Below are 21552 nucleotides of genomic sequence, written 5' to 3'. Positions count from 1 at the left end.
AGTCTCAGAAAGAAAATTAAAATACGTTTCAAGGGAAAGTGTCTTGTGCGGCTGCATCGAGATGGCGTTGCATGCGGTGCACAAACAGAAGCTGCAGAATTTTGCGAAACATGCGATTCCTCTCTCGGCTCTGGCGGCTACCGCCTACCTCCCCAGAGTTGTCGGGGGGGAGAAAGAAGCCGCTGTCCGTCGGGGGTGCGATTGCTCCTCGATGAACTCACCTTTCTCCCTATTTCCCCCTCTCTGTTTCTACAAGACACAGATTTGCTCTTTTCTCAGCGCAGAAGAGTACTGGTCGTCTCTCTGCGCTCTTCGCGGCTCGCAGTTAGAACGTCTCAAAAAAAACTGGAGCAACGATCGTGACGGTTTTACGTCTGCCGCTGTCAAAGAAACAACTTGGATCTGGAAACAAACGTCTGCAAGATCTGCACCACCAGGCCCAGGCGTCGTAGACACTCCCAAAAAAGTTATACAAATCTACCAATGCTAAAATAAAGCAGGATGCCTACTCACCTGCACTTTGTGCACTGCGGGACGAACCACGCAAGTCAAGCAGCAGAAATGTTTTTCGCTTCTCGAAAGTGTGTTCCCGAGTGTCTATACACACACAACCCCCGGTGCATTGAGAGAACGTTTTTCTGCTACTCAAGAAAAACCATGGCGCTTCGCTCTCTCTGTCTCCTCGCGGTCACGGTGTTCTCCTCCCTTGAAAGAAGGCAAAATTTGTCGTCAAGCACTCCACTGCATGCAGTTTTGACGCACGCGCGGCTGAGGTGCATGCAGTTTTGAGGCATGCTGTTCGAATGCATGCACTTGATCTGCATGCATTCGAACAGCATGCGCGTGAGGTGGGCCGAAACATACAGAGAAGAGCGGTTTGACGACGTTGGACATTTGAGCTGTCTGACGGTTTCGCGAGGTATCCGTATTTGTTGAAACGAGAAGAAAGCGAGATGGAAAAACGACCAGAAACCTTAAAAAGAGAGAAGGACGGCACACAAGGGAGGCAGGGAGAGGACGAGAAAGACGAACACACCCGCGTCAGCTTCGAAAAGGCAGGTTACAAAGGAGAGAAGCAAAGGCGACGGTAACGGAAGAGGGTCCGAAACAGAGTTATTTTTTAACAGAAAAAACAGCTGACAGCGTATGAGCAAATACATATATAATTTATATATATATATATATATATATATATATATATATATATATATGTGCACACACATGTTTCAGATAAAAGTCTTATATTCGGATCGATGAGCAGCATTGTTTCCATACAAGGTAGATATATAAGTATAGAGGTGCGTCTGTAGATATTTCTTGGCGCCTTTTTTCGTTTCTTCATTTAGTAATTTCGGATGCAATTTTCCTCGTAGAAGCGCTCCAACTCCTGCGCGTGACGAAGACTCTCTTGTTCGAGTTTTTTTGCCTTGTTCTTCTCTGCAGCCTAAAGAAGACGAGAGACAGAAAGAGGAAGAAGACGAAGCTGAAGGCAATCGCGAGAACACCCTCAGCGTATGTCTGCGTCGCCATAGAGGCAGGCCTACAACGCGTGCGACAGAAGAAGCAAATGGGAGAGACTCGGCAACTGGAAGCAGATAGAGCAAACGAAAGCTTGGCGAAAAGCGATAGGAAGTTGAAATTTGTGACCGTGTGAAACTCGTACCCTGAGAGCATGTTGCTGTTTTTTTCCTGGGGCGCGGAAGTCATTGACGGCGCTCAGTCGTCTGCATGCAAAAGAGCAGAAAGTCCAGAAACGGACGAGTGCATGAGGGCCGAGGCGCGCTGCATGCGCGAATTGCGCACCTGTGCATGCAGAGCTGAGCTGGACGCGAAGACTCGATTTTGAAGGGAAACAGGGGAGCACTGAGAGCGCTGCTCGCTGTAGTAGCCCGCGCGTTGACCGAGAAAGTTGAGAGAAGAAAACTGCACACTTCCACGGTGTCTAGACAGTTGTCTGGGAACGCGGCGGAGAGGCGGAACGAGAAAGAGAAAGACGTCGAAGTTCACGGCTGTCGGCAGCTCGTTCCGTTGGGTCCGCTTCGACGAAGACCAGGTGGGCAAATCTCCAAGAGAGAAAACAGCGCGCCCAGAAGTCAGGGAGACACAGAGAACACTCGCGTCGAGCGTCATTAGAGACGAGGCGTCGAAGCATTTCGAGAGAAACAGCGCGCCAAGAAACCGAGAGGCAAAAACGGCGCAAGCTGGGCGCGTCGTCGAAAAAGAGGCTCGCGAAAGACAGGCGCGGGAAGAGAAACAGAGACATGGAAGTGACTGGCAAGCCAGACACAGAGACACAAAGAGAGAACGGAGATCAACACAGAGTTCGAGAAACCGGAATCTGACCAGGTCACTTACTCGTATTCGAGAAGCGGCATCCCGAAATTCTCCTCGTAAAAGCGAACCGACGATACGCTTTCGTCGACATGCTTCTCGAGGTAGCGGCGCATGTACGAGAGGGCATGCACATCTCCTTGAATCTGCACAGCATCCCCAGGCAGACCGCGACGAAAGCGGTGAAAAGCGAAGAACGGCAAGCGAAGAACGGCAAGCGAAGAACAGCAGAGCGCACAGGCGAAGGTCGCCGACACTCCGCCGAGCATAGAAAAGCCGCAATGCTAACGCAGTTGCGTCTCTCGAAACAGACTCGCACTCACTCACGAGGGTACTCGGCTACAGAGACAGTTCCAAACATGCATCTGAAGGTGTGCATGCGGAGAAGCACCAGGCATGCAGAGATGAGTGAACTGCAGTAGACGCGGAGACACGGACATGCAGACATGTGAGTCTGGACAAAGATCGGCAAAGCGATGTGAGTCAACGGCCGCAAAGAGACTCTGTCTGCGAGCAGACGTCGCGAGCAGTGCATGCGCAGTGCAGCGGCACCCGGAAAAAGAGAAGGAAGCAGTTCTGCTCTTGTGTTTGCCTGCTTCTCGAACACCGAACGGACTGCGTCGAGCCGCTTGCTGCGCCAGATCCGGGAGATTTGAAAACGGAAAGGTCCTCTTTGGTCCTCTTTGGACGCGCGAGAAGACACCGTGTGAGGGCTGCACGGTGGAGCAGGAGAGAGAGCAGAGCGCGTGCAGCCTGCCAGCCGAGAAGCTGCTTTTTTGAGGACAAAGAAGAGTCGAACTTCACGACCAGTGGAACGGCCGAGTCACCCGCAGACGACGGCAGAACGCAGAGGAGAACGACTCGAAAGAGAAGAAGACCGAGAAGGAAGAAAGACAACACCGAGCAGAGACGCACAGAGGAGAAGAACGAGGCGACGACGTGTAGAACAGAGGAAAACGCGGGAGAAGAAGGAAGAAACGAAGACACCGAGAGCGCCGAAGACGATGAGGAGAAACCGACGGGACCCAGGAAAGAGGAAACTGTGTACCGAGGACGAGAGAGACGAAAGAGAGAAGAGAGGGAAGAAGGACTTCGAAAACTTACATGTCCAGTGGCAAATCGACTTCTACACTTCACCCAGCCGACGAGAAAGAGGTCGCGGCCAACTTGGAGGAGACTGTCTCGCAGCATGTCGCCGTTCTCTGAGACACAACATCGACGGCTTCTCGAAGATCGCTCAGAAGGAAGAAAGAATACGAGGAGGGAAACGAGGGGAGCAACGACCGAGAGAAGCAGCCAACGAAGAAGAAAGAGGAGAAGGAGAGAGCTGCAGCACGACACAGAGGGCGCGCCAGACAGCGCGAAGGGAGAGAGACAGACGCAGAAGGCTCCAGAGAGGCAAACGTCCCATCGCGTCGTCGCACAGGGTCCCGAACCATCTCGGCGAAAGGCAACAGCTGCATCGCACCGCAGAACCGTTCAGAGAGAGACTGCTCGAGACGCGCCATATGGGCGGAAAGCCAAGGACGAGGCGCCGAGCGACTTCCCTTCGAGTGGACCAACCTTTGAAAGAGCCTTGGAGGTCGAAGCGAAATTTGCCGAGCATCTCATGGAAGTTCGTTTCGTCTCGGTCTCGAACCACACGTGGGGCGGTGGTGTGGGGGGCCTTGTATTTTCGAAAACCTGTGATCTGGAGGAAGACGAGAGAGAAGAAGAGAAGGCGATGCGAGAAGAAGAGAAGGCGATGCGAGAAGAAGAGACGGCGATGCGAGAAGAAGAGAAGGCGGTGCGAGACGGAAGAAGCGAACACCAGTGCTCAGAGCGACGGACGGAGACACGGCGAGAGCGCTAGAGAGAACGACAACGAAGCGGAAGGAACCGAATGGAGGCGAGAGGACGCAGAAAGAGAGAGACACAAGGACGAAGTACACAAAGCAGGAGAAGAAGACAATCGACAGCTCCTCGAGCGAGAGCGAACCAAAGAAAAGAGGCAGCAGCTTGTGACAGAAAGTGACAGAAAGAAACGACGCTGAAGAAAAACAGCTCGGCACCCTCCCAGCAGTTACCGACATCTTGAGGAAAAAGGTACAATCGAGAGACAGACTTGTACCGGTGACGATGGCCTCATGCAGTCCTCTTTCAAAGTATCACGGAACGTAGTGGATCACAACAACTTCACACTGTTAGCAAAACAACAAAGAAAAACGAGAGGATTCTCTTTTTTCAGTGCTTTTTCAGTCTGCACGACGCCGAAAGCAACCACCGCCTGTGTTTCTCCAGCAGTCCGTTCTTCTCTGTGTTCCGTCCATTGGATGCTTTCCCCGCCTGTTCACTTTCAGTCCTTGTCTGTTCCCCCGTTTTTCCCCTCTGCATCCTCGCGTTTTTCCTTTCTGCGTCCTCGCGTACACTCCGGTTGAGGGTGTCGAACTGTCTGTCCAGTTTTGGATTCCCCTTCTCCAGCGGCGCAACGCAGGGAGGCGGATCGAGGAGGCTCTTCCGAGGCGCGCGGAGCGGATTCGGTTGTCGCTGCTCCACGGAAAGGTTCAGAATCGCCCTCACTTTGGCGCTACGAGGCTTCACGATTCCTCGCGGAAAAGGCGCCATGGCGAAAGCCGCACAAGAAGAAGTGAGAGGAACAGACGGAGACGTAAGAAGAGGAGAAGAAAGAGGCAACACAAGTGGAGAAAAGGAGGAAGCGGAGGAGAAGAGCGCGAGGCGAAGGCGAAAAAACAAGAAGAGAAGAAGTCGCCGAGTTCTCTTCACTCTCTGACGATCGGGCGCATTGCCGTCAGCGATTGGAGCACAAGAATCATTGCGTACAATTTTTAAAAAACGGGGAATAAGTTCAACAGTAAGCGGCAGAGAGGCTGTCTGTTTCCCTGTCTGTGTGCGGCTTCGACGTCCTCAGACGGCGACCTCACAAATGAAACAAGAGGAGAAAAACAGACTCCCCTTTCTTAGCGCGGTTCTCTCTGTTCCTCTCGCTTTCCTTCTCTTCTCGCCATGAGAGGAGAGCAGCGAGGAGGCTCACCGCTGCTCTCTCCGGGGCAACGGGCGAGAAAGAGAAATGGACAGCTGAGCATTCAGACGGCAGAGACAAGGAGAGAAGAAAAAGGAGTCGAATGCGACAGGGATCTCTGCCAGCGTGGTGGCAAGCGTTGTGAAGCAAAGTCCGGAACCAAAGCAAATAGACATGCGCGTAAGTGCCTGTACAGGTGAAGAGTTGTGTGCAGATTCACGAGGTGTAGGTACACCCGGCTGGGGTTTTCGAGGGCGGCCGAACTGGAGGGGAAGCTTGTTTTTCCTTGTTTTTCCTCTCTTTCTCTGTGTGTCGATGGTTCAGGACGCTTGCAGACTGGCATGGGAGACGAGAAAAAGTTGTGCTTCGCCTTAGACAAAGAAAAAAGACTTTTGCAGGTGCGAGAAAGCAGATGGAACTTGAAGTGTGTCGCCTGTCTAGCTCTAGCTCCGTCCCCGACGGAAGCGGAGACAGAGAGAGAGGAAGGAGACAGGAGACCTACAGACCATGGTCCACAGAAAGAAAGAGGTTTTTCACGCGTCAAAGCGAAAGAGAAGAAGAGATTGAAAGAGAAAGGAAGAGAAAGGCGCGACCCGTTTAAAGGGAAGTCGCGGAAACGTTCATTCCCCATGCCCATCCAGTGCATGCGAGCTCTTCGCAGAAAAAAATTCTACTTCCAGCGCGCGGCGGTCGCTGCTGCGAACAAGCGAACGATTTGCTTCTCTCTGTTCTCGGTCCCTGTGCCTTCTCTTGTTGTCACCTCTTCGTTTTCGAGTATTCCTCGACTCGACAAAAAGGCGAACACAACGGGGGAGACGTCTCCTGAAGTCGTGCGTTTTTTCTAAAGATCCACCTCGAGAGCGAGCGAGCGAGAGCGACGGGAGCTGGAGAAGAAAGCCTGTTTTCTCTCTCTCGCTTCACAGTTTCTCTGTTCCGGCTGTCCTTTCGTTGGCGAAAACTGGAGGAGTTTTCCATGTTTTCAGAAACCAAAGGCTTTTTCTGTCTTTTGCATGCGTGTCATCTCTCGGCTAGTAGCTTCGCAACGTCCTCGCGGTCGGGGAGCAGGTCTCTTCTGCTCCAGTGTTCCTCTTCGTCTCTGCGGTTTCTGGGCGTCCCTTTTTCCCCGGTCCGTCTTCTCTTCTTCTCTCGCGCTACGCCGAGCTATCCACGTCTGAACTGCACTCCTGTGCTGCAGCGTTGCCTGTCGACGAGTCAGTGCTACGCATTTCTTGAAGTCAGTGTGACGCCCAGAACGACCTGCGAGCGGCACCTTCCGCCTGTGGTGACTCTCTCTCTTCGCTCCTGCGCGTTTCTCTCCACTCTCTGCTGCGTATAATGGCGGCCGCTTCAACGGCGTCGCCGCCGGCGAACCGCGACGTCATTTCCCTCTGGCTGACTGTGCGCCTCCATCCTGACGCTCCTCTCCCTTCGTCTCCCTTCTCTCCCTCCGCGCCGCCTTCTTCTTCTTATCCGTTTTTTCCTGCGCGCGCGGTGGCGGACTTGGCGGAGTGTCTGGACACCCCGAACTTCATTCCACACATCACTCTTCTCGGGGGTGGTTTCCAGCATCTGTCTGTGGAACAGATCACGTCGCTGATCGAGAAGGCAGTTGGAGGCGCCAGAGACGAGGACGCGGACTCTGCAGTTCCTCGCAGGCCGAAGAAAGTCTGGAAGCCGTTCTTCGTCCGCGTCGCGGAAGTCGAGAGCGGCGACAGGCCTTTCCAGTGTATCTACGCGCGCATCCGGAAACCGGGCGAGCCTGCCCCGAGCACACGGCCCTCAGGTTCTGCTTGTGGCGTCTCGGCAACTCCCGAGGCGTGCTTGGCCTCGCAGGAGTCGGCGAAACATGCGCCAGAGCAGCCTGGGATCCGCGATTCGCCTGAGGACCTTTTCGAGCTGCACTCGACTCTGCGCGAGGTCCTCTACGATGCCTTCGACTTGCCCTACCGCGGCGACAACGCCTCGTACATGCCTCACGTGAGTCTGGTGTACGCGGAGACAGATCAGCTGAGTCTCGAGCGGCGCGCGACGCTTGCGAAGCTGCTGAACGCAACGGCGGAAGAGCAAGAGACTCCCGAAGAGGCGGCGAACCGAACTCTTCCTGGATCCAAAGACGCGGACGCAGAGCTGGCGCCTGCAGACACCTTCCTCGAGCGGTTCGAGCGGGCGCGCGAGCGCTTCGGGAAGACGATTCGGGGGACGTTCGTCTCTGTTTCGTCCATCGAAGTTGTCCAGACGTCTGTCGGATCCTGCGCGGATGCCGGCAGGTGGCGGATCTTGGCGTCAGTGCCTCTATGTCGAGACGCCTTTGAAAACGTTTGAGGAATCGAAACTGATCAAACTGCTCGCTCGTCGTGTCACCGCTTCGCATCCGTTTCTGTGGCAAATGCGGAGAAAGGCGCCAAACGTACAACGCGCGGAGAACACAAGAGAGTTCCCTGGCCGTCGCGAAACTGCTTTTCTCTCTCACACTGGCGTTCGCGGCCTGAGTGAGTGAGAGATCTCAAGGAACGAGACCCCTTTCGAAAGAGAAGGACAAGAAGAGGAGCGACGAAAGAGAAGGAATTCAGGGAGAAGAGAAGGAAAGAAGCGAGGAGAGAAGGAGAGGACATAAGAGGACAGGCGAGCTTAAAGATTTGTGTGCCATCGTAGAAATCGCGTCTTGTGCCTTCGCTGCAGATCTGCGGCGATCTCTTCAACTGTTTCATTTTACGTCGGGTCGACTCTTATTCGAAACGCGTTCTTATCAATGTGCAAAAGTGAGGGTTTGGTCAGCTGCTCAGCTGCATGGCCAGTCAGTGTGTCGCCGGCGAGCCGGCATATAGGGTGACTGGCGATCCGCGCGTCTCTGGTGCGGCGTCAGTCTGTTTTCTGTCCTGGTTTTCGTTCGTCTCTCTCTACTGTGTAGAGGACGCTGGAGCGTCTGCGGAATGGTGATGTGGTTTCATTCGCAGAGGGTGCATGCATTTCTCTCGCTTGCCTCTTCCCCCAAACGCGTTTCCAGCACCAAACAGAGAAGTACGCGAACGATTTACAGAGGAAAGGGAGAGAAACGGCTGTCGCGCAAGAGAGAGCTTCATGTGTACGTCTTCCGTGCGTTTCCTTCCTGTCACTCCGGCGCGAGAAGCCGTCCGAAGTGTCTGCAGGGGCAAGCGCGGCATGTTTCTCTTATTCACTCTGAATGTTCTGCACCTGGAGAAACTCGCAACTTTCGAACTTTGTCCAGAAAAGTGACGCAAGAAGTCCCAGCGGCTCCCCCTCTCTCACTGCTGCTCCACGAAACGTTTTTGGTCCTCTGCGTGGAAACATCTCCCCGAGTCTCGCCTGCTTGCGACGAAAAACGACTAGAACCAAGGGGGGCACGATTTCGGGTGTATGTACACCTCAGCCCCGCGGGGCACACAGGCAGACCACTTGCGAACTCGCTTTTTTGAAATGGAAACGAGACGCATGCGCGACGGATTTGAGACAGAAAAGGTGGCAAAGCGGCGCAAACGCATGTTCTGCAGAAGACTGTAAACAGGCGAATGCCGCGCAACATCTCTTTGACTCTCTGCCCTCAACACGGGGTGTCCCTCCCAGCTGCATGCACATGCGGTGTACATACACTCTGTTCAGCTCGACTCCAAGGCGAAAACTCAGGATTACACTCCAAGTTGCATAGGGGAAACGCAGAACGCAACGCTCTCACAGACGAAGCGTTTCATTTACCGCTTCGCCATTGTTCCCTCTATATTTGCTTCTGCGTAGACCGTCGCCGTCCTGACCCCAAACAGACGCCCATTCATATACACACGTAAAAATGTGTGCATATATATATATATATATATATAGATATAGATATATAGATATAGACAGATAGATAATAAATACATGGCTTTACAGATAGATTGGCAGATGCAGTTGTATATATATAAAGATATACATTCGCATTTGAGTGCACACAGAGATGCCTGAATGTCTGTAAGCGAATATGTACATCTACAGAGTTCCACCGTCTGTGCATAAATATGTATATGGGATGAACTTGACGATCGTCCATGTCTCATGACAGCAATGGATCTGCGAGCAGAATATATTTTGATTCAAGCACCCTGCAAGTGCATGCGCGCCGTCCATCCTTTTTTTCTCATGTTCTTCGTCTTTGCTCTCCTCGACGGCCGCGGCAAGACCTCCCCCGAACTCGAGTTTTACCTGGTCGTGAAAACGAGAACTTGAAAACTCTGCACACTTGTGCCTGTGTGGCGTTATGTCCTTCAAAACATCGAAGGCATACACATGTAGGTATGCATTCAAAAACATACGTCCGCATATATATATATATATAGATAAAGATCTGTATGTATATATATACATATACTTAGAGGCATAGACATAAGCATAGATGTCTATTTGTACGTACGCATCTACGCAGAGACCCACACCTCGAGATGCATGCGCATATGTTCGGGATTGTTCGGAATACGTAGAGGCGTTCCGGAAGCGAGACATGTAGAGGCGCTGCTTGGCAAGGTCGTGAACGCGGAATCTTTCTCGATGTTTTCGGAAACGAGAACTGCGGATTTAGTCTCGACCTTCAGAGCCGCCGAGGATGGCAAGGAGGCGAAGCAACTCGAGGAAGAGGCCAACGATGTCCTGCAGAGTTGCAAGTCAACAGAACGCAGACCACGAGGAAGATAAAATCCGTTTCACTTTCCTGAAAGAATTTGTCCGGCGAAAAAGGCTGTGGAGAGCCTTGCACAGCGCGAAAAAGACCCGCATGTGCAGCCAAGCCACAACGCCCCTGCAGAAAACCTGTCCTCTCCCTCTCCTCGTTTCTGAGAGTGAACGAGATGGCACCGCCTTCGTTTGGGGACTCTTCGTCGGCCTTTTCTTCTCTCCACTTTCTTCGCAAGGCCTCCGTCGTTTCTCTTGTGTCATTTTTCTTTCTCGGTGTTTTCTCTCTTCTCGTCTAAGGCAGTGCGCGGACTGCTGTTTGCTCGAAGCGCTGCGACCTCAAGGAAGCCTACGACGGTGGATCGACTGGGCCTGCGACAGACGGCGCGTTCTCGGGTGTTTGCACTTGAGCAAGGAACTGTCCATCGAAAGAACTCACGCATGCTACGTCTGCTGACAGAGCTCGAAGGTACATGTCGACCGCATTGAGTCCCTCGGTCTTCTGCCCGTTGCTCCTGCGTTATGCAGTGGTCTCCCCTCGATTTCGCCTTACCACGTAGAGACAGAGAGCTGCGAAAATGTAGTCGTCTTCGTCGAAAGAAATTCTTCCTCGCTTGATCAGCAGATGCATGTCAATGAGGATGTACACCCCGTACACCCCAGCGAAGAGGACGCACGCAACGATCTGGAACCACACCGCGCGCCAGAAAAGGACTCGAAGAAGGCCTGAATCCCCCGAAAAAGCAAAGCCAGAAAGTGCGATGAACGCGACAAACGCGAGACATGGTGGCAGACACGCAAACGCCGCGAGAATCCATCGCAAAAGAAAGACGCAGAAACGCCTCGAAACACACGCGCCATGTTGCCAACGACGCCGCGGGTCGAGAACACAGAGCTCCGCACCGGGTCCGGTGGACGTACACCGAATGCAGAGCGCCGAAGAAGCTGCTCTGCGGACTCGGCGAAGGTGTACGCGCAGGACGCGAAGAAAGGAGGACGCAGCAAAGACGGACGCACCGCGAGCGACATGCAATCAGAAAAAGAAAACGCGCTTCTTCGACTCACGCGCCAAGACGAGCAACAGCCCAGCCAACAGGCGTCAGAGCCAGGGACATCCACCGCCACCAGGATCAGGCAGATGATGAGGAAGCGCCGTGAAAAGGAATTCAAAAGACACTGAGTTTCAGTGCCGTATAGAGACAGGCGAGAGAGAAGAACGCAGACGAGGAGCAGGCGGATGGTTTTTCAGACAGGACCCCCCACGGAGGCTGAGAAGGAGTGCCTCGCTCACAAGTCGCAAACGGAAGGAACCGGGAGAAGCAACAGAGAATTCTGCGAGTAAAGAACGTCTCCTGAAGAGAGGAAGAAACGTGGAGGCGCAATAGAACTGACTGCAGAGACAACATCGCGCAGCAGCGAACCGCGCGGCGACGACTTCGCAGGCTGTGTAAAAAACGGATAACCGGAGCTTCGTGAAGCCTCTTCTTCGTACGTACCGAGCGCGAAGACACCCCAGAAGAAGAACGAAGCCGCCCCCAGCCAAGAGGTGAAGTCGTAGTCCGTCTGGAATCTGCATGTGCACAAACGCAATTCGCGCATCTTTGCTTGGGTGCGCAAGCATCCCGTGGAAGCAGCGCAGAAAGACATCACGCAGATGGCAGAGAACGCAAGGAGTGGAGATCTGTCAGAGTCAAGAAAACGCAGAGGAGAAAGAGAGGGAACACTCGAACTTGCAGAACTTGCAAAGCAGAGAAAGAACGCGCGAGAGGCGGCAGAGGACCGCGTGATGAACGGAGAGAGAACAAAAAAGCAGGAGCCCAGACGACTTTGCATCGAAGAGCAATCTCTCGACTTCGCCTACGCAAACAGGGTAAGGCCTGCAACGATGACGGTCGTGGCGAGGAGAGCTTGCAGGACGACTGCCGGATCTGCAGAAGAAAACAAGAGGAACAGTTTCCGTAGTGTCACACAGGAGACGCAGGTCCACGATTTCCTATTCCTCTGAGAAATCTTTGCGGTGTTTCGAGAACGCCTCCTCTTCGGATTCGCCCCCTTCCCTGCATGAAGCTGTCGTCTTGCTCTTTGCATGGTCTCTCGCCTTTTTCGCCGTCCTCCTTTTCTTCCTCATCAGCCTGTGATCGATCCTTGTTTCTCCTCATCTTCCGTGTGTGTCTCTGCTTCTCTCGCTGAGTCAGGCGTTCGTTCTGTGTCTGTCTGCATCTCTGTGCCGTTTCCCTTCGCTGTCTCTTTCTCCTCTTCTCTCCTTCTCTCTTTCTGCATTTCTCCTCTTCTCTCATTGTTCCTCTCTCCCCCAGCTGCACGGTCTTCGCGGTCACTCTCTCTCTCTGTCTCTCGCCTTCTGACGCGCGTCCTGTCTGCAGTCACCACTCCTTTTCTCCTTTTCTTTCTTTTTTTCTTGTTTACCGTAGAAGGTGCACACAGCTCCGACGCAGACGGATTCGCAGAGAGTGAAGAAGAAGAGAAGAAAGTAGTTGTGGGGGTAGCGCCGCGTGATGCCAGGATTGCATGTCATCGCGAGCAGCACAGCGATCCCCGAAAGGCCGCCCAGAAGCAACAGGCTGTCGCCGTTCGTCTGCATAGGCAGGCAAAGCGAAGTGAAGCGGAACTTTTCGGAGGAAACAGAAGGGAGAGAGCAGAGACGAGTGAAGAAGCGACGAAAAAGGAGATATACCATACGGTCGTCATCGGCCTGAGTTACCGGAGGGAGGGTGAGACGCGCCAGCGGGAATCTCCCTATTTTTCTGGATTACTTCGTGTCTTTTTTCGAGCATTTTCGAAACAGTTTTTACCTGCACCCACTGTCGCGTCGCATGGTGGGCGGTGAAGAGAACGGAGACAGCAAAGGTGACCGCGAGTTGGAAAGAAATAATTCCGAAAACTTTTCGGACGAACGCGAAGCGAATCTCTCTCGCGACCTTCTCGTTCATCTCGTAGGAGGCCGGCAAGCCGGCCTCCACGTCGTACGAAGCATACATCTTGAGGACGCGAGGGAGAACGACAGGACAGACAGAGAAGGAGAGCAGAGGAGAGAAAGAGAAAGGAAAAGGAGGAGAGAAACGAGGTGGAAGAAGGGGAAGGAAGGAGATGGTACGGTAGCGCAGAAAGAGCAGGAAGAGAGAGGGGAAAACAGAGACGAAAACGGCGAGTTTCGGTGCCCGCGAGTCTGCTGTGTCTCTTCGCGAAAAGACGCCTTTCTTTTCAGCGAACAAAAAAGACGTGGAACAATGGCGAGAAGTTGGAAGAGAGAGAGACATAAAGAAACCGCAAATGAGGTTGAGTTCTTTGTCGGGACAGCGATCTCGATTTTCCGGAACGCTTCCTCGCCGTCGCCGAGTCGAGACTTGAGACTTTTCTCCAGCAGCAGTTCCACTGTTTCTCCGAAAATGGAAACAATGCAGCAGAAACGCCGCGTTTCGTGAGAGGAAACACCGTCAGGGTTCCATGGAAAAATTCGTCCAAGCTCGACGACCAGTGGTGTGCGAGACAAGAGTGCGTGCATGCGCCGAGAAAAAGACTCCGCAAAGGTTTTCGACGAGCGACGACATGGCAAGGCGCGAAAGAAAAGAAGGTTCAAGTCCCAGGAAGACCTGAGAAGCGTCTCGGCTGTTTCTGTGCGACTCTTTTGCGGCCAACGAAACTCCTTCTCTTCTTCGCTCTCCCGTTTCAACGCCCGTCGTCGTTCATCGCTCGAGTTAGCCATCTCAGCTGCACGCCAAGAAAGAAAGTTCGGTGAGAGAAGCGAACAGTTGTCTAGAGACGTTGACAAGGGGAGGAAAGAAACGATCGGCCGCCAAAAGAGGGTGAACGGAGAGCGAGAGGCGGTCGGTCTGCCGTAACCGAGCGAGTGCCGTCTCAACTGTACGTACAGCTCGGACGCTCTCTCCGCTCTTTGCCAGCTTTCTGCCCGTTTTTTTTCCGCTCGAAGCAGGCCGCCGCCTCTCGTGTCGCAGTGTGAAGAAAAGGGGGGACTTCTGGTGATCTGGCGGTTCTCCTCGAGTTCTGCGAGCACAGTCTCACGCAAGGGTGTCAGGAAACAGGAAAGCGTCTTCCAGAGTTCTTGTCCACCACTGACTGAGACGACCTTCGACAGCCTCAGGGAAGGTGAAAGGAAGACTTTCTTGGCTGCAACGACTTGAGACGTTTCTCCAGGCGTCCAGACGTATCTTCTCTCTCTCTTGCAGAGGCAAGCAGGCGCCCTGGGTGATTCGGAGACACTGTGTCGCGGGGAGACGAGTTTGAGTGTATCTACACCCGACGCCTTCGGCGTTTCAGCGTTGCGCGCCGCTCGTCTTCTTTGCTCGCGAGTCGCGTTGCCTTGGGGATTTCGAGACTTGCGAGAACGAGTTTCTCCAGTTTTCTCTCCTCGTTCGCCGCCTGTCGGCTCTCCAGAAGGCTCGGCACAGTCTGCGCACACTCTAAAGACACTGCAGTGGCAAGAAATAAACAGACATGTACATATATTCAGTTATTGCTTTGTGCAGGCATATACAAATATGTTCACATGTATATATTTATCTATGCATAACTCTACATAGATAGATTAACATAGAGAAAAACATAGAGAGAGACATGCCTATATATATATATATATATATATATGTATACGTATTTCTTTCGGTTCTGGTAAAGAGCGTTTTTTGTTTTCTTCGAACCGGCTTGTGAGTTTTGTGGGTTGTTTGTGGCTGATTTACTGAGCCACCAAAGGGTCTGCGTTTGTTCGTTTCCTCGTTTCGACTGCTTGATTCACCAAATGCGTCGTCTGTTTTCAGAAAATGGCAGGTGTTGACCGTTCTGTCGTCGTCACCGCTGCTCTCGGCGTCGCGCTCTGCATGTACGCCATACACGTGGAGCACAGTGCCAGCCTCGACGCGTCGTACCGAGCGGTCTGTGATTTCTCAGCGTCTGCAAGTTGCTCCAAGGTATCGCTGGACTCTCTTCTCCATTCCCCCTCTACGTTCCGTGGAGCGTAGACAGGTTCTTCAGCATGCATTTATCTATTTGGATACCTCGTTTTTTTCAAGTATCTCGAAGTGTGCATGTCTCCGTATTGCATTGACAGACACGTACGCGTCTCTGTAAGTGTATACGGATTTAGGATGTCTTCTGTGAGGCGGTCGTCGCGAAACCTTTTGTTTTCTGTCGAGATGATTTACAGATGTCCTTCAAAAGACCGTTAAGTTGTGCATGCAAGACGCGGGTGTGTAAAGAGAGGGGAACTTCAGTTTGTTTGAGGAAATGCGGCCGCGGCACAAGTCGGTGGCTCTTTTGCCTGTGTTTTTCTCTTCCTCTCCTTTTTCAGGTCCTAACGAGCCCACAGAGTCGGCTCCTCAAGTATTTCGGAGTCGCGGCTCCAGGCAGTCACTTCGACTTCCCCAATACGTACTTGGGTGAGCTTCTGCTATATCTGCTAGACGGTTTTCTCTTTGTCCGAGTTCGGGAGCGGTTTTTGCTTCGTAAGGTTTTCCGCGAGTCTCCAGTTTCAGACATGCGCTGGAAACGCGGTTCTTCTCATTTCTGGCGCGCTGAGTGCCACAGGCCCCTCATGGCGCTTGTCTCTTTGATTGTGTTGCTTCTTCGAGAAAAGAAATCAGTTCTTTCGGTCGGGTCGCTCTTCTCTCTCGCTGTCTCTCGGACTTGTGCCCACGCTGTCTTCAGTTTTCCAGGTCGACGCATGTCGCTTCTTGGTGTTTCTGTGGAACAGGGGGGTGGACTGACTTGCCTTCGAGTCGGCATAGACGGCTCGAGAAAACAGTGGTGACCTGCGAAACAAAAGCGCCTGTAAAACGGATTTCTGTCGGCCTGAAAAGCTGTTCGAGAACCGCCTGTGTAAATCTGGGTCTGGCTTCCTCGCCTGTGACAACGTCGATCTGCGAACGCCGAACTAAACTCCGAGGGATATTGGCTAGAGAAGTCAATGCATTCCTCACTATTCTTTAAAGTATCATCAGGAGAAGCAGAAAACGGCATCCGTTTCTCTACACGTGGAGTGCTCTCCTTCTCACCGTTCTGGACAGCTCGATCGCGCGTTTCTTTTCGTATCGTTTCGATGGTGTCCGTTTCTCAGTGTGTGAACTGAAAAGGAGACAGTGCCTCCTGTTGAGCGAGTACCGCGTTGCTTCACAAAAGCTAAAACGAATCTCAGAAAAGCATGTTTTCCCCCCGTGTATTCTTCTGTGCAGGACTGGTCTTCTACGCCTCCATGCTCACGTTTCCTCTCGGACGCCATTCATGTCCTTCCTTCTACACTCTCTCTGCTGCTGCGTCCATGGTAACGCTCCAGTCTCAGAAGCGAACAGAGCCATGCGTCCTCGAAAACGTAGATATAGAGACAAGCATAAACGTATTCGTAGCTCTGACCGGTAGGTGTCTGCGTGTATCTGCATGTCAGCGCGTTCATACGTTTATCTTAGCGTACATGTAGCTACGTATCAGTCGACCTGTAATTGCGTACAAGGATACAAATGATACGCAGGCCTCTGAGTGTAGCTCTCTCCTTGCATGCACTTAGGCGCATATCTGCATGCAATGTGTACATAAGTCTGCAAATGATGTGTACGCCCAAGGGCGGGGAAGTATGCCTGTGTGTCCGTCTCAGGATGCATGCATCTTAGTATGCATGGATTTGCGTATGATGTGTGCGTATATCGTCATCGTTGTATTCGTGTACTTGAGTCTTAGTGTGCATATAACTGCCTATAAGTATACGTGTATCTACATATATACATATATATGTATATATATATATATATATATATGTATATATATATATATATGTATACATATATATGTATATATATGTGTATATATATGTATATACGTACGTGCATGTACGAAATAAGCGTGTAAATGTGTCTGTAGCAAGGCATGCGTACACCAGCGTATGCGTGTACGTCTCTCTGCATATGCGCATGAACGCACCTATATATATATATATATATATATATGGACGGCGGCGAAAATGCTGAACGCGTTTTTCGCGTATAAAAGTGTGTGTCGATCAGAGAAGTGGAGACGCACGTTCAAAGATGCAAGGACTGTTGTCTCTGTCGAGGTGTGGAGGAACTGCGATGAGCTGAAGTCGGTTGATACGGAACTTTAGAACTAAAACGAATGAATTTAGACGATTCAGGAGTGAACTCTGTTCCTCCCTGTTAGGATCCTATCGGCAAACCAGCCGTCCAGCGCGGTGACCGTGTCAAGCAAAAGGGACAGAGCATTCAACATGATGGTCGTGAAGCACACAGTAGCGCGTTGCTCCGAGAAACGAGACCGTTAAGAAGGTCTCAACCAGGAGTCCGACTCGGGGCGGGTTAACTCCCCAGAAGACGTCCACGCAAAAGAGTAGAGGACAACTGGGTGGATGGACAAAGAGACCACAGCAACGGCAAAGGCACGAGGATCAGGCGAAAATGGGTGGGAAGAAATGATAGTAATGGATATTTGATCTGTGTTGTTGGTTCATGGTCAGAAACCGGTTTTACTGAGCCTCATTCAATCGACAGGAAGCAAATGGCTCTCCTCGTGTTTCTGTCTGCAGGCTACTTCCATCTACCTCGCCTACGTTCTCTACGCAGTCTTGGAGGATTTTTGTGTAGTTTGTGTCTCGTCCTATGTGGTAGGTTGATTCGCAAGATTTCTTCGTCACTTGTTCCCAATCCAGCAGATATGTCGGACAGAGAGGCGCTCGGTGAGTTAGTTTGTCTCCGTTCCAATCTGCCTCATCTTCCCCAAACGCCTCTGTGTGGATAAACATGGTACACACACATTTGTATGCCTGCCTAGGCGAGAGATGCGTTAGTTGTATTCGTCCGAAGACACAGTCACCTGCGTTGACAGAGGCGTCTTCGCATTGCTGTTCATTGCCAATGTCAAAAACGAGGAGGTTGAGCGTACCACAGAACGTTTGGGGTGTCTGCGTGGGCGCATCTTTTTGTGTTCACGCTTTTTACACCTGGTGTGTAGATTCCAAGGTGTATGGCAACTGTCCTTTGTCGCGATGAAACGCGAGTCCGGTGAACCGAGACCTCAACTCTTGGTGCGGCGATTAGATGAGAACATCCAGAATGGTTCTTACAGTCTCTTTGGCTGGAAAGGAGAACGCGTGTCTTTGTGCTGTACCCTGCTCCGGCTGTTGCTTGTGTTGTGACTGAAGCGCAGTCAAACGCTATGGCGTATAAACATGCTCTTCTGAAGAAGCGGATGAAGCTTGTGTCCATGCTTCGCACTGCACAGGTGTGTGTTGGTTTCGTTTCTCAGCTGAATTTAATTCTATTCGGCGCAGCACTCTTTTCCCAGGCTGAGAGTCGAAAAGCGACGAGAGTGGGCAGACGCGGACCAGCAGAAAAAAAGGCAAAGAGAACTTGAAAACGGGGCTTCTCTTTCCTTTTTCACCGTGCAACTCGGCGAGGAAGTGCCAAAGCACTCAACGAGTTGGGGAAGAGCGTGGCTTTCGAATGCCTGGACTCCGACTTGCGACGTCGACACGAGCACAGGCGTGTGAGACCGACGAAGTAGTGCCTCCGACGAAAAAAAAATCGGTGGCAGTTTTTCCGCGATAAGCACCCGTCGGCCTGCATCTGTGAGGAGCGAGAGAGTGTCACTTTTTTAGAACGAGCGTCCTTTTTGTTTCACCCGAGGACAGTCCAAGCCTAGTGAAATCCAGAGTTTCCGTCGAAGCGGCACGAACCGCTTCGGGTGGATCTGGGAAGCAAAGGGCAAAAAAGTCGAGTGTTTCCCAGGTTTTTATGAGTCAAGTGCAAAACAGAAACTTTACAAACGTATTTGACGGATAAGTGTGTCAGGAAAGCATGAGCCACGTCGTGAAAGCGCTATCCGCTTCAGCACGGATCCAGAGTTGTCTCGCACACGCACCCACATCTCCGCTGGAGTTGGTCTCTTCTACGTCCTCTAGTGTGTTCAAAAACACAAACGGATCCCCATACGAACTCGCATCCGCAAGTGCGCCTCACATAAGGAAGCAAAGGTCCACCCTTTTTGCGAAGAACGGGGATTTCGTGGACAGCGACTGCGTAGGTCGATATACCAGGCGTCCTGCTTTTCAGAGACAAGTGAACGCACAGTTCACACAATTCAGTTACAAAGTCCCGCTTTGGTTTCTCTAGGCAGCCCCTGCCCTCGCTGTTATAGAGCAAGCAGTAAGCGATTCGTCCAAGACTCGTTATGCAAAAAGAACGCGAGACTTCAGGGCGCCTTCTCCTAGCTAGGCGTTCCTAGAGACGGTCGACCAGCGGGGTCAGAAGTGCCCGGCTGGACTGCCTAAGACAGCTAAAACTGTTGGACTTTTTTTCAAAGCTGCAGGCGCGTTGGCATTTACGCAATGCTTGCTCGCGGTTTACTTTGGTCGTGAGTCGGAGTGGCAAAAAGCGGTATTTGTGCCGAGCTGTGTGTCCGACAACCCTCTGGCTTACGTATAAGAGTAGCGTATCTGCACATGTATATCTGTGTCACACTGTAACACAGTGGATACGACGTCAGAGAGTTAAGATGATGACTCCTGCAAATATAGAAAGGTTTGGACGCAAGGGATTAATAGGACAAAGAATATGCGGATAATCTAAGTTCCTTGTTGACACCATTAGGGGGGTCCGCAGATCCTCGTCGGAAAACCCCAGGGTGTCTAGCGATGCTGGAGGCGATCCAGAGGGTCGTGTTTGCTCGCGGCTGAAACGCCAAAAAGAGAGCACAGTCGGCTGGCGAACTGGAGCAGGAATTGAGTCGACGGGATCTCAGATGCAGACGGGTACGTGTGCGTGGTTAGTTTTTACTATTTGCTTCTAAAGGCAACCCTGAACCGTTGATAATTTCGTTTGTGCAAGGTCGTTTTCGGTCACAGCCTTTTAGCAGTTCACGTAACAGCACTGTTTTTCTGGAAGGAGCCCCGAGCTCCATTCACATTTGAGTCCTCAGGATGGCTCGCACCGCGGACAGCGTCTGTGGCGACGCGATGAAGAATTCTGTCTCAGTCTCCTCTGAGGAGCAGCAGCCCCTGCCGCACGCTCAGAGGACTATGAAAACTCCGTCGATGGAGTTTGTGATTAAAGAACCGCTTCTCAATGAGGCTTCCGGGGACGAGAGACCTGAGACGTTCCTGGAAATCGACCTCGCCGATGCAGACGGCAGCCACGAAGATATGGAATGGTCCTTGGGAAATCCAGAAGACGATGAGCCAGTGCCTTTGCCGGTTGGAAAAAGTGACAGAGGCAGCATCGGGGAAGGCCGCGAAAAAACCTCGGAGTCCGAAGCCAGTTCCACTTCTCCGCCCTCTCCCCGCAACCTCGATTGGTGGTCTGAGCCTCTGCCGGCTCTGCACACACAGAAGACTGCTGAGCAAAAGTGCTATTCCCCTTTCATGGGAAGCTGTCAGAACGGGCTTCGCTTTTCGCTCTGGAGCTGGTCGCGAACCACGGAACCCCCCTACAAGCCGGAGGAATGCTGGACGCCTTGGGAAGACATGCTCCCCGACCGCCTGTCAGACGACCCCGAAGTCCAACGCTCCAAAAGCCACTACGCCGCCCTTCTCGAGGAAACGCAGGCTTTCATCGACCGAGCAAGAAAGCCCTCTGCTCTCTCGTTGTACGTCCTCTTTTCATGAACGTCGAGCCGGAAAAAGCAAACCTCCAATCTTAGAAAAGGCAAGCGTCCAAAAAAGCATATGCGCCTGAGTTCGGGCGCCAAGGCGGAGGGAGGGACGGCAGGACGCTCCGCCGGCACGAAGGCGAGGCAGTGAGCGAAGTGCGAAAATGCTGTTTCACCATTAATAGTCATTCTCGCCTTTCCATGTCATGTCTCGCGGTGTCGAGTGCGAGAGCAGGTTCTTTATAAGCGAGAGACTTCGAACGGCGAGACAGTCGTAGTCGCTTTTTGGGGCGTCTAGCGCCGTGTGCTGGACGAACCAGTGTCGTCGGATAAGGCTCTTTCCGTGCGTAAACGTTCCCTTGCCGCTAACACATTTCGTGGAAGGGAATTAACACACACTCATGTTCTCCGGAGTATCCAGGGGACAGATGTAGAAAAGGGTCTTTCTTGTGCGGGTTGTATCTGCTCGACACCTCAAGGCCGCGAACTTTTACAGATGAAACCGGTGTTTGTCTTGCTTCGTGGAACTTTCATTCTTCAAAGTCCTTTGCCATTATTCTGGAGTCCATCACGGGGTTCTACACGATCGACTCTGAAAGTCTGATCATCAAACGAAACGGGAAATGGCATATGCTGTATCGCCCGTTCTGAACTCGCGAGCGCTTTCTGTTTGCGAAGTCACCGAGTCACGGTTGGCACGTTCCTTGTATTTATTTACCGCACTGCGAATCCCACGTCCACCGCCGAGTGAAAAGAATTCGGTCTGCCGCGTCTGTTAGTTAGAGACCCAGCATTCAAATGCCACACATGTGTCATCGGACGCAGGGTGCACAACTTCCTAGTTTTAAGAGCGATCTAGCCTTTCTCAATCGTTTTTACCCATCACAAAAACGAAAGCAGCACTGGGTCGCCACAGTCTGGACGCTTGC

The 21552-nt window shown here is 52.2% G+C and overlaps 5 protein-coding genes across 5 annotated transcripts; 3 read left to right on the top strand and 2 right to left on the bottom strand.

Moving 5' to 3' along the window:
- Window positions 1-845: 845 nt before the first annotated feature.
- On the bottom strand, window positions 846-5887 carry TGME49_249790 (hypothetical protein). Its single transcript, XM_002367271.2, has 6 exons — window positions 4738-5887; window positions 3895-4021; window positions 3436-3533; window positions 2356-2477; window positions 1664-1724; window positions 846-1444 (listed from the first exon to the last, which is right to left on the bottom strand). The coding sequence occupies exons 1-6, from the start codon at window positions 4933-4935 to the stop codon at window positions 1343-1345; spliced, it is 708 nt and encodes a 235-aa protein (XP_002367312.1). The 5' UTR covers window positions 4936-5887; the 3' UTR covers window positions 846-1342.
- TGME49_249780 (hypothetical protein) lies at window positions 5672-9650 on the top strand. Its single transcript, XM_002367270.2, has one exon. It carries the CDS (start codon window positions 6686-6688, stop codon window positions 7670-7672), a length of 987 nt encoding a protein of 328 aa, XP_002367311.1. The 5' UTR covers window positions 5672-6685; the 3' UTR covers window positions 7673-9650.
- TGME49_249770 (Nmda1 protein) lies at window positions 8648-13438 on the bottom strand. The gene is made up of 6 exons (XM_002367269.2): window positions 12817-13438; window positions 12431-12599; window positions 11868-11934; window positions 11503-11576; window positions 10560-10732; window positions 8648-9985 (listed from the first exon to the last, which is right to left on the bottom strand). The coding sequence occupies exons 1-6, from the start codon at window positions 13279-13281 to the stop codon at window positions 9914-9916; spliced, it is 1020 nt and encodes a 339-aa protein (XP_002367310.1). The 5' UTR covers window positions 13282-13438; the 3' UTR covers window positions 8648-9913.
- Window positions 13439-13583: 145 nt separating this feature from the next.
- TGME49_249760 (vitamin k epoxide reductase family protein) lies at window positions 13584-18832 on the top strand. The gene is made up of 6 exons (XM_018780914.1): window positions 13584-13756; window positions 14797-14946; window positions 15327-15414; window positions 16207-16295; window positions 17565-17642; window positions 18284-18832. The coding sequence occupies exons 2-6, from the start codon at window positions 14800-14802 to the stop codon at window positions 18389-18391; spliced, it is 510 nt and encodes a 169-aa protein (XP_018635052.1). The 5' UTR covers window positions 13584-13756; window positions 14797-14799; the 3' UTR covers window positions 18392-18832.
- A 437-nt stretch (window positions 18833-19269) lies between these two features.
- On the top strand, window positions 19270-21179 carry TGME49_249750 (hypothetical protein). Its single transcript, XM_002367267.2, has one exon. It carries the CDS (start codon window positions 19956-19958, stop codon window positions 20637-20639), a length of 684 nt encoding a protein of 227 aa, XP_002367308.1. The 5' UTR covers window positions 19270-19955; the 3' UTR covers window positions 20640-21179.
- Window positions 21180-21552: the final 373 nt, after the last annotated feature.

Source organism: Toxoplasma gondii, chromosome XII (assembly GCF_000006565.2).
Source record: "Toxoplasma gondii ME49 chromosome XII, whole genome shotgun sequence".
Taxonomy (NCBI): Eukaryota; Apicomplexa; class Conoidasida; order Eucoccidiorida; family Sarcocystidae; genus Toxoplasma; species Toxoplasma gondii.
This window is presented reverse-complemented; position numbering and strand designations above follow the sequence as displayed.

Coding starts and splice junctions, on each gene's coding strand:
- TGME49_249790 (XM_002367271.2), bottom strand. CDS start 4,935: ATGGCGCCTTTTCCGCGAGGAATCGTGAAGCCTCGTAGCGCCAAAGTG. Junction 1,725..2,355: donor ATGCCGCTTCTCGAATACGA/GTAAGTGACCTG, acceptor TTTTGCATGCAG/ACGACTGAGCGCCGTCAATG. Junction 1,445..1,663: donor AACAGCAACATGCTCTCAGG/GTACGAGTTTCA, acceptor CGTCTTCTTTAG/GCTGCAGAGAAGAACAAGGC.
- TGME49_249770 (XM_002367269.2), bottom strand. CDS start 13,281: ATGTCTCTCTCTCTTCCAACTTCTCGCCATTGTTCCACGTCTTTTTTG. Junction 12,600..12,816: donor CGACGCGACAGTGGGTGCAG/GTAAAAACTGTT, acceptor CTGCCTATGCAG/ACGAACGGCGACAGCCTGTT. Junction 9,986..10,559: donor CAGCTCTCTGTCTCTACGTG/GTAAGGCGAAAT, acceptor GCAACTCTGCAG/GACATCGTTGGCCTCTTCCT.
- TGME49_249780 (XM_002367270.2), top strand. CDS start 6,686: ATGGCGGCCGCTTCAACGGCGTCGCCGCCGGCGAACCGCGACGTCATT.
- TGME49_249760 (XM_018780914.1), top strand. CDS start 14,800: ATGGCAGGTGTTGACCGTTCTGTCGTCGTCACCGCTGCTCTCGGCGTC. Junction 14,947..15,326: donor CGTCTGCAAGTTGCTCCAAG/GTATCGCTGGAC, acceptor CTCCTTTTTCAG/GTCCTAACGAGCCCACAGAG. Junction 16,296..17,564: donor TCTCTGCTGCTGCGTCCATG/GTAACGCTCCAG, acceptor TTCTGTCTGCAG/GCTACTTCCATCTACCTCGC.
- TGME49_249750 (XM_002367267.2), top strand. CDS start 19,956: ATGGCTCGCACCGCGGACAGCGTCTGTGGCGACGCGATGAAGAATTCT.